At 37.6% G+C, this 13,843-nt stretch overlaps 1 protein-coding gene across 4 annotated transcripts in view; it reads right to left on the reverse strand.

The window, feature by feature from the left end:
- Window positions 1–13,843, reverse strand: part of INPP4B (inositol polyphosphate-4-phosphatase type II B) — a gene marked incomplete at its 3' end in the record, with an annotated part of 192,740 nt that overhangs the window by 87,561 nt on the left and 91,336 nt on the right. For all 4 annotated transcript variants that reach the window (XM_084263374.1, XM_084263375.1, XM_084263372.1 and 1 more), the window contains one exon: window positions 4,433–4,563. In XM_084263374.1, the coding sequence (XP_084119500.1) occupies window positions 4,433–4,563 (131 nt within the window). The remainder of the gene's footprint in view (window positions 1–4,432; window positions 4,564–13,843) is intronic.

The raw sequence follows: 13,843 nt of genomic DNA on the forward strand, positions 1-13,843 counted from the left end.
ATTTACGTAAATCAGCTTTTTGGCACCTTATCATTTAGCCAACTATTAACCATTTGGACTAAAATTTCTCTGATTCAGATAAAAGTTTTGTTGGATATTTGTTGAAAATGCCATAGATTCCACCATGACTACACACTGAGCCTCCCAATGAAAATCACATTGCCAGAGGCCACCAAAGATGCTCCAGACCAGCCAAGCCTGGATAGGCTGCAACCTATGCATAGTAATTTAAAATAATAACTTAAAGATTAAGAGCAAAGGTAGCAGGAATAGCAATTGACAGGAGTCAAAGATTCAGATTTGATAGGAAACTTGGGATGCAGGCTGAAACCAGGAGTCACTGATGACAAGGAATAGCAGTCAGAAAGGTGCATCTGGAAAGCACAGAAAGACAAAATTAAGGGAGCAGTGAAGGGAACTTGAACTGTATCAGAAAAGAAACAGGAATGGCATAGGTGAAAAGACTGTAAACCACTAGGAAAGAAAAAGGGGGCAGACTATTTATGAGAATTCAGGTGAGACCAAGATCAAAGCTTCAGGAACAGTAACTGGATCTCAGACGAGGAAACACTGGCAAACTTAGTGTACTTAGTGGAACACGCTTCTATCCCAAGCTGGAGTAGAACATGTGCAGCACCAATGAGTTTTGTTATTGCTCTTTTCAGGGAAGAGTTGCAAAGGAAGAATCCCTTCCTGTCCAGTGCCAGAAGCATATAGCATAATAACCACCCACCGCTATCAGTTATTCTGTTTATTCAGATATGTGAAATCCACGCAATCGAACTAGTATCTCAATGTGCATTTGCAGTATTATCCATATGATAAAACTAATCTATATCAGTATAGGTTTTTTGTTTGTAAATTGTATTTAAAGGACAAAAAGCCCCCAAACCCTACATTCCCACTATGAAAATAATTACTGCCGCTGTTATTGCAAGATCTAAGTCTTCAAAGTTAGGAAATAACACGATAGATGCACACTTATTCTGACATCCACCAGAAGAGGAGCAGTGAAATAGACTGCAATGACATTTCACATACAAGGTTTTTCCAGCTTATTTAATGTTTAGGGTCTTTGCTGCTCACTTTATAAGCAGCAATTCAGTATTTTGTTTCTAACTTTTACTTTGGTATCTGGATTCAAATATATTGCTCAAGCCTCTCACAAAGACAGGTTTATTAGTTTTTTTCAAACCTGTCTTCACTAGAGCTCCTATGGGATTGACAAATATTTATAGAATTTTAACTGGCTGAGCAAAAGGGTTATAATTTTATCCATTCTAATAGCAGAGAATAATTTAAGGTTGAAGCATTTAAGAGGAGATACAGAGGATCTCATTCTGCAGAGCACCCATTATAACACAACATCACATTCCATGCCTGAAGCACAGCTCCCACCGAGCTGAATTACATCTCTAAGCAGTGAGTACTTGCACAAAACAACATGTGTCTATTGCCAGGCTTTTAAAAAAGAACCCCATATGCTAACCACTTCTAAAGTCTGACTCGCCTGGTACCACACAGGAGCTCTGTGACAGGGGCAGGGATAGTGCCCAATTCTCCAGAGCAATATTCAGTTCCCTTAACCTTGATACCTCGATTGTCTCATCTTTTCTTCTAGGGCAGGGTGAATAATAGTTTTCAATTTCATGACTGTAACAGAAAAGGAAAAGAACAGGGGGCAGGGGAGAAGAATAATTTCAGGTCAAGCTAAGCAAAAAAAGTTTCAAAGTTCTACTCCCTCCCAAAATCACCAAATCTGTGGTTTTGATTGAAATTATTTGTTATGTAATGTTGTCCTACTGTTTAAGATTCCTGTTGTTATGTCTCCTTTAAAGAAAAACACTTGGCATTCTCTAAAATTCTCCCTTATTTTTGTGGGTGAAAGTGTTTGCCAAAACAACTCTAATTTGAAAGTCTTACCTTGGCTAAAGCTCCATTTTCAGTAAATATGCTGCCGAATCAAAATTGCAATCTAATGCAGTCTCTTGCTAATTTCTTTTTAAAGTTGAGAGGCTGCAGTGAAAGTGATCTACTAACAGCAACCTTTTCCATTAAATTCCACAAACAGCTCAACTGAGTGTGAAGTAGGTATCTCTCAGAAAACCCAGCGTAGAATCATATAATGTGTTAGGTTGGAAGGGACCTTTAGAGGTCATCTAGTCCAACCCCCCTACAGTAAGCAGGGACATCTTCACTAGATCAGGTTGCTCAGATCCCCATCAAGCCTGACCTTGAATATCTCCAGGAATGGGGCCTCCATTACCTCTCTGTGCAACCTGTTCCAGTGATCTACTACCCTCATACATGTGATTCTATAGGAGGAATATTGGAATGTTTTGGGGAAAAAATAGAAGTAATATTCCCATATTCCTCCTATTTCCCAATTTCTGTACACTGCTTATGAGTGAAAACAGGCTTCCCCAGGTCTGCTACGAAAGGAGATAGGAGTTATGTGCATCTAGATGGTATACATGGAGTTGGTCCTTCAGAATTATTTGTGACAAGATACATGTAAAAAGCTCTTTGTTAAAAAAAGCCATTGTTCAGTGAGTAACAAAGCAAAAATGCTAAACACATGAACATCAACCCTAAGTTTGATGTACCAAGGAGGAAGAAGATTCTCAGTAGCATAGTGCTTCCACATATCTCTGGCTGCACGTATGGCTGCGAAGCAAAGGCAGAGGCAAAAGAACTCTATGGCTCCCCGAGAGGAAAATGACCAGTTGGCCTTGTCATAAAATAAGGCTTCCCAAAATAACAACCCAACTCAGGGATTTTGCATCTGAGGCCAGATATCAGAAGCCTGATCTTGTTTAGAAAACCAACTTTGTTGTGTTCTTAAGTACTGCTGATCACAAACTGCCCCTACCAGAACAGGTGCCTGTTTCTGAGCTGAGCTGGACCTCCAGCGCAGAAGCACAGGTACTCCAGAGCACTGCAATTTTCAACCTTTTATGGAGTGCTTTCAAAATGCAATCCACAAAGCATTAATATATATATATATTAGTTAGAACACAGAAATATAGGAAGTGTTCACAACGGGTCAGACAGTAGCCTGCCAAACCCAGAACTGGAATATTCTGATGATTGTAAATAATCATAAATACAATAAATTAAGCTTTTGTAAACAAAATGCAAATTATTATATTTACTCCAACAGATGAGCACTACCCCCTCCCCACTGCCACTGACACACATTTAAGCAGATAATTAACTTCTCCCAAAATGCTTAGTTTCAGTCAGAGATTGTTTTTTGTTCATACACTAAGACAGGATTTCTCTTTTCTTGTATCCAGAGCAATCTGGAATGAAAAATACTATGAATTAGAAGACGATGGATCAGGAGTAAAAATACTATTTTAATGCCTATTTTGAAAGGGAAAGATTTGTATCTCACCTACTAAACGCAGCAGATTAATTATAATAAAAGCAAACCCACCCAGCTCTCTACAAGAAGAAATTATTCTGCTGTGCATTTTTGTTGTATATGGAAGTAAAATCTGATTGCTCCATTTCTTTGTACACACACACACAAAAAAAAAGCCTTGTTTGAACTATGTAGAAAGCTAAAAAAAAATAAGAAATGCTGCAAATTCTCCATAAGTATACACTAGATATTTCAAAAGATATTGTCATCGTTTATACTATGCATCTGCATCTCAGAAAGCCAAAGAAGGTTCAAAAGAAGTGTGGCCTGTAGACCAAGAGAGGGGATTCTGCCCCTCTGCTCTGCTCTGGTGAGACCTCATCTGGAATACTGTGTCCAGCTTTGGAGTCCTCAACTTAACAAGGACATGGAGCACGTTCAGAGGAAGGCCAGAAAAATCACAGAATCACCGAATGACTAGGTTGGAAAAGACCTTTAAGATCATCGAGTCCAACCATTCCTGTCCTGTGCTGAACACTATCTCCAAGTACCTCATCTACCTGTCTTTTAAACACATCCAGGGTTGGTGACTCAACTCCCTCCCTGGGAAACCTGTTCCACATCCCAACAACTCTTTCAGTGAAGAATTTTTCCCTAACATCTAATCTGAACCTGCCCTGGTGCAGCTCTATGCCATTTCCCCTTGTCCTGTCACCTGGCTGAAGAGACCATCGCCCACCTCTCTACAACCTCCTTTCAGGTAATTATAGGAAGTGATAAAGTCTCCCCTCAGCCTCCTCTTCTCCAGACTAAACAACCCCATCTCCCTCAGCTACTCCTCATAAAATTTTCCCTCCAGCCCCTTCACCAGCCTGGTTTCCCTTCTCTGAATGCACTCGAGGACCTTTTGGTCCTCCTTGTAATGAGGGGCCCAGAACTGGACACAGTATCGCTGCCTGGGGTTATGTCCCAGGTGCAGGGCTGGAGCACCTCTCCTATGAAGATAAGCTGGTAGAGTTGGGGTTATTCAGCTTGGAGAAGACTCTGGGGGGATCTTCATACCTGTATGCTTCCCAAGCTCTGCAAGAGTATCCTGGTACATGGTCAGCATCTGATCACAGTGAGCAATAACACTTCTGCGCATATTGTCCCAGTGAGGAGCAAGTTCTCCCAGGTCTTTGAGTTCCTGATTCCTGTATCAAAAGGTAAAAAGAGAAGGCACTAATTAACTCATTAATCTATGAACATTCATTTAAATTAATCCAATTAATAATAATAAAAAAGCTAAAACATCAAAAGCACTTCCTAACTGAAGTAAAATCTGTTCTCATGACACTTGTAAAATCCACTGATTCAGCTCTATTTTTCACCTAAACTATAAATAATGTCAAATCACTGAATAACACAGTATTTTGTGCTCAAAACTCCTCTGATAGAAATGCAATAGCTGGTAAACCGGAATATTATTTCTTCCCTGGAGGTAAGAAGGCTTCCAGGCTCTAGAGAGCTACGTTCACAGCAAGTAACTTTCTGTGAATACTAAACACCATTGTAAAGAACACAAAGTTCTTTACAGCGTACCTGTTTGGAGACACTCTACAGATACTTTCACACCATCATAAACACAGTTCTAGCAGTATTTCTACAAAAGTCAGTTTAACCAACACACCAGCCCTCACCATGTTTCTTTAGCATTCAAAAGAAAACATGAGACAAAAAAACCCCACCAGTCCCCTAAAACTTAATCTTCATCCTTACAGCTGTGTTCATCAGGTCAAACCAGCAGCGTTATGATAACCAACCATGTCACTGAAAATCCAAAAGGAAATCCTTTAGCAAATTATCAGCTTTCCTCTACACTCTTGAGAACTGACCTGAGTGAAATAGAGATCACTTTAATTTCCTACACAAACAAGCATAGTTACAGTACAGTGGGCTTTCTGTTTGTTTTCCCCACTTGCACAGTGAGTTTGCCCTACATCTATTTATCCCGGAGCCACTTCGGAACACAGACTTTTAAGGAAACCGAAAATGAAAGATCTTGGGTCTTCAGACACTTCAGAAAACTTGTGCAACGTGACCAACGAGTTTTCCTCATTTTCCTCAGCGTATCAAGCAGACTGTTGCCCTGCAATTCTCAGTACTCTCAAAAAAAAAAAAAAAAAAAAAGAAAAAGAAAAAAAAGAAAAAAGAGACTTCCAGAGGACATCCCTTGTGTATATGAAAATTAAGGAAGAAAATGGAAAAACAGGGGGAGAGAAGGTAGAAAGGGGGAAGGGAGTGGGAGGAGAAGAAAAGTACCAATGAGATAGCAGCCCAGGAACACAGAGCTACACTTACCACAACAGTTCTGACCACTAGTCAAAAAGGTTTAAAATTATTTCTTACATAGAAAAGCCCCACACTCACACCCTGATGCTTTCCCCATCATTACTAGCTTTGCATTACACTGAAGAGTATTATAATAAGCTACATAGGCATAATTCTGCCCATGGCTAATACAACAGTGAAAACCAGAGAGATTGCACTGGAAACAGAACTGAGGCATTTTGTTTATACATGTTCTTGAAAGAATCAAAATAGAAACAAAGATTACAATATATGAACTTCTTGGGAATTTAGTGAGGCATGTTTACTTTTTCCATTTCATTTAACCTGAAGAACAGAAGAAACAGTTCAACTTTACTCCATCATTACAAACTGGTGACACTGTAGCACAGCATTCACCAGTAAGAGGACAAACCCTACATTTTCCTTGCAAGCTTTTATCGGCTTCAAATGAGACATCCCATTAAATGGAAATCTCAGTGCTTTCTCCTTAAAAAAAGCTCATAAGATTTGTCAGGGTATACAGTTTTATTTATTTGCAGTGAAGATATTCTTGTCCTTAATATTCATGTTGCCTTATTTAATAGTTTTAGGAACTGCTCCTCCCATACAGGAATTCTGCAGAGATTGGAGACACAGTGAGATGCGGGCACATCAATACACCACACTTGGAGCCCTCCACCCCATGGAAAACCCATTGGTGGAGGTGTTGGTCTCTTGCTCAATTCCTGCAACAGCAGGAATAGAAACCCCTTCTCTCAAACTAAAACATCCAACCAAAACCCAAAACTGGTTTAACCAGCTGGCTGAGTAACTCCTCTGACACCAATGGGAAAGGAAAGCTTAAATTCCACTATACTAACTTTAACATGTGAATGTCAAATCCTGCTCTTACTGCTTTCAACAAGGCCTGTATTTGTTTCATCTCAGAAACACATACATATCACTAACATCAAATTACAGTCACTGGTATGTCATAAAAAGATACAACTTATCCTCAATGTTTTAATCAAGTCAGCATGCAGCTTTATAGTAATCTAGAACAAATAGCCCATGGAAACTTTAAATACCACCTTTCCTAAATTTATTTTCATTTTAAAATACAGTAAAAAAACATAAGATAACAGGATTGTGTGGCAGACACCATTCCACAAGTAATAGCCTTCCTGCACCTTTTTTTTTCCAAATCCAAATATGTAAGACATAGGATTTAGATACTATTTGTTTGTTGTGAATTCTTACTATTTGTCACTGCTGTTGTTGACTCAGTACAACTCTGAGTTATCTCTGAAAAAAAAAACTTTCTTATATCTAAGCTACATCAACAATATACAGCACTTGTACCAAGCTTTATCATAATTCTTGTGTATGACCCTTCCCAAAAGTAAATAAACAAACTGAAGATAATATTTTTCAAATTTGGAAGTTTATAGTTCATACTATACCCACAAACACAAGTGTTTAAAAAAAAAATAAAACTTTGTTTAAATAATACTATAATACTTACACCAGAACTTATTTCATTGAATAACTTAAAAACATTCTTCAGACAGTAATCGTGTCAAAGAACAACAATTGTGCTAGAAAAGAAAATTAATATTTATGATATATACTGTTTCTACCAAGGGAAAGTCTGTTACTGATTCACCTTTTCAATGCAGCCATGGAATTTTGAATAGCTTGTCAACAGAGCAAAAAGCTCAGAGCAAACTCAATTTTGTTAAAATAGAGCTATTTATCATCATCTTCCCGCACTCCAAATCCCCTCTCTCAAAGTCTTTTCCAGGTAATTGCACTCATCACCATGACAGATCCTGTGCTCAGCATCAACTTCAACTCTTCTCACAAAATCAAATCCAAGCTTCGTCTACATCCTCAAACTGTCTCCTGAACAGTCTTTTCTGTCAATGCACAACGGAAACTCCCACCCAGGAGCATGTCTCTGCTTTCATTGTCTCCTGCCTTGATTACTTCACTATCTTCTATGGTGGTCTTGACATAATTTTGCCCCATTTGTACCTATCCCTCCTCCACCACTTCAAACAGCAGTCAATTACCTTGTTTCTAAGCCTCTCTCAGGTAGTTAATTCTTTTCACATCTATTCTTTCCTCTAGCAGACTGATTATGCTAGTGTTCCCATTATGGTTAGAAGCAGTTCCCCATAAAAAAAAAAAATCTAAAAATCTACCTGGTAGCCTTTCTTCAAAGCTCTTTCTTGCCATTATGGCAGAAAAATATCAATATGGGATCTTGCTTTGCTGAAAGCCCTATATACTATGCGGATTGCTAGTACAGAGCTTAATGATCATTGGTACTAAGACAACACAATTTTAAAGTGATGAAAAATTCTAAGAATAAGTTATGAGACTCCTCAGGATCCCACTGTGCATTACAGAAGTTCATTTCAGGCTCCCACTTAAAAACCAACAACTTTCTACTCCCTAATTTACACAGCTACAATTCATGGGCACTTTAGGGGCCCTTTTGTGGCTTTGAGGTTTTCCCAGCCTTGCCCTGCTGATATTGTTCAAACTGTTACACTGATATGCAGGATGGTTTAGGAGGACCTTTGCCTGGAGCGAAATATCTACGCTTTTCTTTATGAACAACTACCTCAGGACAACCATCAAATGTTACAAGACTGGATACATTTCTGGCATTACTAGCAGTTACAATACTGTTGCCATTAGACTTGCAGTAAAATTACAGGCAAGTTTTTTGTTTTAAGAAAATAAGCAATGAAGCCCATTACCAAATGATGGTTGAGCACCCAAGGCTCAAATTAATAATCTGCCGTTCGATTTTTCAACTCATGCTTTTATTCATTTACTTTTACGAACGCTTTAGGTGTATGGTTATATCAGACTACTAAAAGTACCTGAAAGAGGCACAAAGAATTCCCTGCTCTTCATGGTGACAGCTTCTGCTTTGTGCCATGCACTCTGATGACCACAGTAAAGCCTCTCTCTCATCACTTTGGACATGAGGATGTAGGAAAAGCTTAGAAGTTTAAAAAGAAACTTAATACTGAAAATGGAAAGTACTGAATTCTGCAAGGAGTACTATGACTGAGGGGTATGCAGCATGTTCAAAAAAGCATTTGAAGCAAATCCTAATACTGAAACAATGTTCCCTATGAACCTGATTTTGCCAAACTACCTGTAGCCTCACTTGAAAGTCCAGGCACCACTGTGGAATGCAGAGTGAAAACCCGTGGTCAGTGACAATAAAAATCAAAACAAAGCCAAAACCATCAGCAAGATATTAAGATGAACAAAAAGAGTCAGATGGGGGCGTTTCCTCAAAGAACTTTTTTTGATCTGATTATTCTGTCTCAGAAAAGGAAGCAGCAGGAATAGCTATTTGCATCATTAAGGACACAGCACAAATTGAAAGATGAAGTTGAAAAGATCAGTGTAATTACATGAAGAAGAGATAATTAAGAGGATATATGATAAAAGCATATAAACCACAAATACTGTATGAAGACAAAGTAGTAATTTTTGATTCATTCAGCTTAAAAAAATCCAGCAATGCAATTCCCAGTGAAGCAAACATGACAAATTCAAAACAGAAGAAAAGGAAGTGGCTTTTTTTTTCCCACCAAGCAAAATTAGCTTCTGCATTTCTCTTTCACAAAACATGAGAAGCAAAGTGCTTAGAAGTATTAAAAAAAAAGACATTTCTGCAGATTATATTTACAAAGTTTTATAATATTATAAAGGCAACAAAGTTCTGAATATTTATCAAACAGGAACTCTGGAGTAAATATACACCATCAGCTCTGGGGCATGACTCAATCACTCATAAGGAAGGGAAGCTCAGAAGGTTGCTTCTAAGGAAAGGAGCACAGGAATTATTTTTCTTAATAAACCTTACTTTAAAGTGTACACATTTATGGATAACCATTTAATCTTTTTTTTTTTTTGTAGAATAGAAGCAGATAAAATTGCTCTCATTTTTCTTCGCTGCAAGTTATGGTCCTGTGATATACAGGCAATAACCCATCAAAACAATATAACATTCTCTGCAGAAATAAAAGAATTATAGCCTTTTTACTATATTGCTTCAAAACCAGACAAATAATTACTGAGGAGGATTTAATCCCTTCTGGGTAAGCTATACCACAAAAATGAATAAAAGGATATTTTTTCTTTCTTCCAAACAGAGTTCACTTTGAACCTCTTGAAAAAGGTTGCTGTTTTTCTCTTCTTACAGTGTTTCCCCAAACTATTTCAGGTTCTGGCAAGCCTGACCTGACAGGCAACTAAAAACTAAAATGAATGCCGTGCCTTTTGCATGCCTTAAACATTTGTTTAAAAACAAATGAACAAAAGAAAACCACTCCCAATCAAACAAGCCACCAAATATATTTAAAATATTTAAAAACCTGTTTCTCCTGTGTATATGCAGAGAATACACTGGGATTTGCAAAGGCTTGAAAATGTTTTATAATGTTCCCGCAAGCTGGAGGTTTTAAGTTCCTTTTGCATTTTTATCCACCATCACCCCTTTTTTATTATCCAAAAGCATTGACAATATACAAACTAAACCAAACCCATTCTTTCCTGCCTCCACTAAATGCTTTCCCTCCCTTTATTACCTACGTTTATCTTTGAAAGACTCAAGATCTTCAAACAGCATGATCATTTGAGGCTAATTCCATGATTCACATTTAATAGCAGAGGAAAATTCTCGTGCATCACACAATTGCAGAGTCTTAAATCCAGTAATACTCAGACCGGCATCTGTGGAATTTACACTTGAATTCTAAACTGTATTTTAGTATCTAGCAGTGGCACATAGTATTGGTTTAGGTGGTTTTTTAAATTTTACTGTTTCATCAGGAAACAGGAGAATCTGCTTAAGACTATGCTGCTTCAGCTCTATGATATAAGCAAAACCATCTTACTCATAGTTTATAACTTTGTTTCTTTCAGCTTGGAATCATGCATGTGCAAGATTAATCCCATTATTAACTGCATGATTACTCTACAGTTAAACAGTTCTATGGTTTTCAGTGATTAATAAATTAGGGAATAAAGAAAAAGAGTGCCTCATTCAAAATAAACAGTGAGGGCCTTCATGACGTGAAGAACATAATAAAAATGTACAAAGCTTTTTAAACCAACTTAATGCCTCAACACCTCTAATTTATGTTCTTTACACCCCCACTGACATGAATTGACAAAATTATACCCAACTTAGTGCTATTAGAACCACAGATAAGCAATGCTAAGTGCAAATCTCTAGTTAGCTATGTAAAAATAATTTGAGTGTGTTAAAATAATTACAATATTAAGATTTTTTCTTTTCTCCTTTGGTTTGTATTGTCCTTCACTACAATGTGGGAGACACTAATAACAAATACAGTTTATAGCATTTGCTCAGTATGGCCTTCTTGAAGACCAGGGTACGCTGCACACAAATATAACATGTGGAAATTTTCGCAGCCAGTCTCTGAGGAGCATTGCTGACTAGTACAGAATGGTTGTCAGGAGTCTTAAAACCTGGGCAGATTCTGCAGAAAAACAGCAACCACCCCGGTCCCCAACAGGACAGTCAGAATATGAACTAATATTGAATAGCTTTCAGCTCTGCTGAAATGTTACAGAGAGGTTATGCAGGTCATGTCACTCTATTCCAATGCACCACAACTTTAAACACCCAATAAGAAAGAAAAGCCCAGCAAATTTTCATTAACTAACTCTCACAGACAGTGCCTCGGAGTTTCACAGAGGCCATCCTTTCCAACAGTAGTTACAAACAGCAAAATCAAGAGGACAGAGGACTAGGTAGTGTTTATGCATTACGATGCTTTTTTTCCTTTTAGTTTATAAATTAATGGTTTCTAAACTGATCATGTTTGAGGAGCACAACTGTCTAAACACTACTTACAAAAATTCAAGTTACATGTACTCATATACTTAGCATTCCTCTATGCAGTAAGTGATGGAGAAAAAGAAGAGAAAGGTATTCCATCCTTTTTGATGCACAGTGGGGTAAACACTTCATATGCCTATATATCAAAGTACATGTCATTGACACATCTGGGGACTTTTTTAAGTGAACATTTATGCTAATGCTTGAATAGTCCTGAAGTGGCTAGCACATTAACAGTGCCTAAAAGTGGTTGGTTCAAACACCTTCGAAAGTCATGTCAAGTTTACTCACAATAACTTATTTTACAATATTAACTCTTATTAATACAGTGTTTTTACAGCACAGTTACTCAAAAATTAGTTGTGTGAAAAAGAACATGTAAAGGTCTGGAAAAATCAATGCCTACTTCCAATACATAGTAGAAAAACATACATCAATCAGACAGTCTGAGCTATGTCCTTGTTCTCTAATGTCATGAGAAAGAGATCAGAAAACAGACAAACAGCATAGATTCAAGAAAAAGCTACTGGTGTTGGGACAGGACAACCATTCCTGATGCAGGAGGAAAGCTTGAGTGTGCTTTGTACTCTGGACAGAGGGTTCAAGGAAAGTTCAGCAATTTATCCTTGAAATTTGTTTATGGGTTGTGACCACAAATGCCGTGGTCCTAATTCAGTTGTAAGTAGGTGGAATTTCCTTTCAGCCAAAGCCAAGTTTGGTTCCAAGGGACTCAAAAGAGCTTTAGTGGCAAATCTGAAAGATGCACGTCCTGCAGCTTCTCCTGTAGCCTCCTGATTCACTTGCTGTGCTGATCTAGTGCAACACAAGTTACATCTACAGCTGCAAGCTTAGAATATATGGGTCAACCAACTTTCTGAACAGTTTTTGTAAATTCCTATGTCTTCTCTATAAATGTTAAGTTCAAAGAACTACATCACTAATGTTGTATGATAGATGAAAGATATCTGGACATGGTTTGTGCAAAGAAATATTAAAAAAGGAGGAAGGACTGACTGGAAAGCATCAAAGAGGAAACAGAAGTAATTTCTTACTAAAACCCAGCAAAGCAGACTGTACGGTCCTTATTAGAGCGATAAAAATGACCATATAGCTCCTATTAAGGCTTCCTCTGGGAGGTTTGAAGGATAAAATGTTTAATGCATGCATATATTCAAGAACATTATTTGAGGCTGAAAAACAAAGTTAAACATCCTTAGTGGTTACACATTTCAGAGTATCATGTTGGTAAACGAAAAAGTTTAGTTAATAAACAACACTGTAGCTTTATCAAGAGATAAACAATCTTAAGAGCCATGAGAAAAGGGAGTTTAAATTACAATTTAAAACACAATACTGAACAATATTAATACTTTGCTTGGCTATTTTTTACAGGTAATTGCCTCATACCTGACTATATTGAAGCCCCAACAGGAATAAAATGAAACAGGCCTTTGAAGCAAAAATATTTTTTCACATTAACTCTGGAAAAAAGAGAATACTTCAAAAGAGAATAGCCTCATATCATACAGTGTAAGTTTTGTCCAAGCCCAAGACCTAACCTAACAACAGCCTCCTAACATGATTTTACTAGATTATAAAGGCAAGGGGTCCACAAGAGCACACATCATTGTGATTATTTTAAAAAGCAAAGCCCATCCAAAGTCAAAGGTTCAACCTACATACTTTAACAATGAGAGGTGACACAAATGCTTCCATTCCCACCATCTGCTAGTATTCCACCACAAGTTGTTGCTCCTCTTGGTTCTACCTCCTCCCTCAGACTGAAAGAATCACAGTTTCTGCGAGGTCAACAGCTAACCACTCCGGCAATCAGGAAAACTGGAACCACCTACTTGAATCTTAGAGTAACTTTTACTTCTTTTCCTTTCTCAAAGCTTTTCTTTATTTTGGTGAATATTGAATAACCTCTAAAAACCAAACCGTAGTGATTCTTTACTGTGACTTTATCCAAGGAGGTGAATGCTGTAACACGAAATAACAGCAAGAGCTATTACTTGCATTATGCCTTTGGAGACAACAACAAAATAGTAGTAAAAGTGGTTAAAGTAATCCTCTAACATTTAAAAGGCATTTACCCATGGGGCAAATGAAAATCTGGGAAGTGGATGAACTGTGCAAGTCAGCATAATCTATTTTTATTGCCTACTAAAAAAAACCTTACACATTAGTATTCTCAAACAAGATCAGGCCATAAATGCCTAAATACAGTATTAAATGAATAAAATAAAGTATTATAACAA

This window comes from Gallinula chloropus, assembly GCF_964237585.1.
Source record: "Gallinula chloropus genome assembly, chromosome: 4".
In the NCBI taxonomy this organism is placed as follows: Eukaryota; Metazoa; Chordata; class Aves; order Gruiformes; family Rallidae; genus Gallinula; species Gallinula chloropus.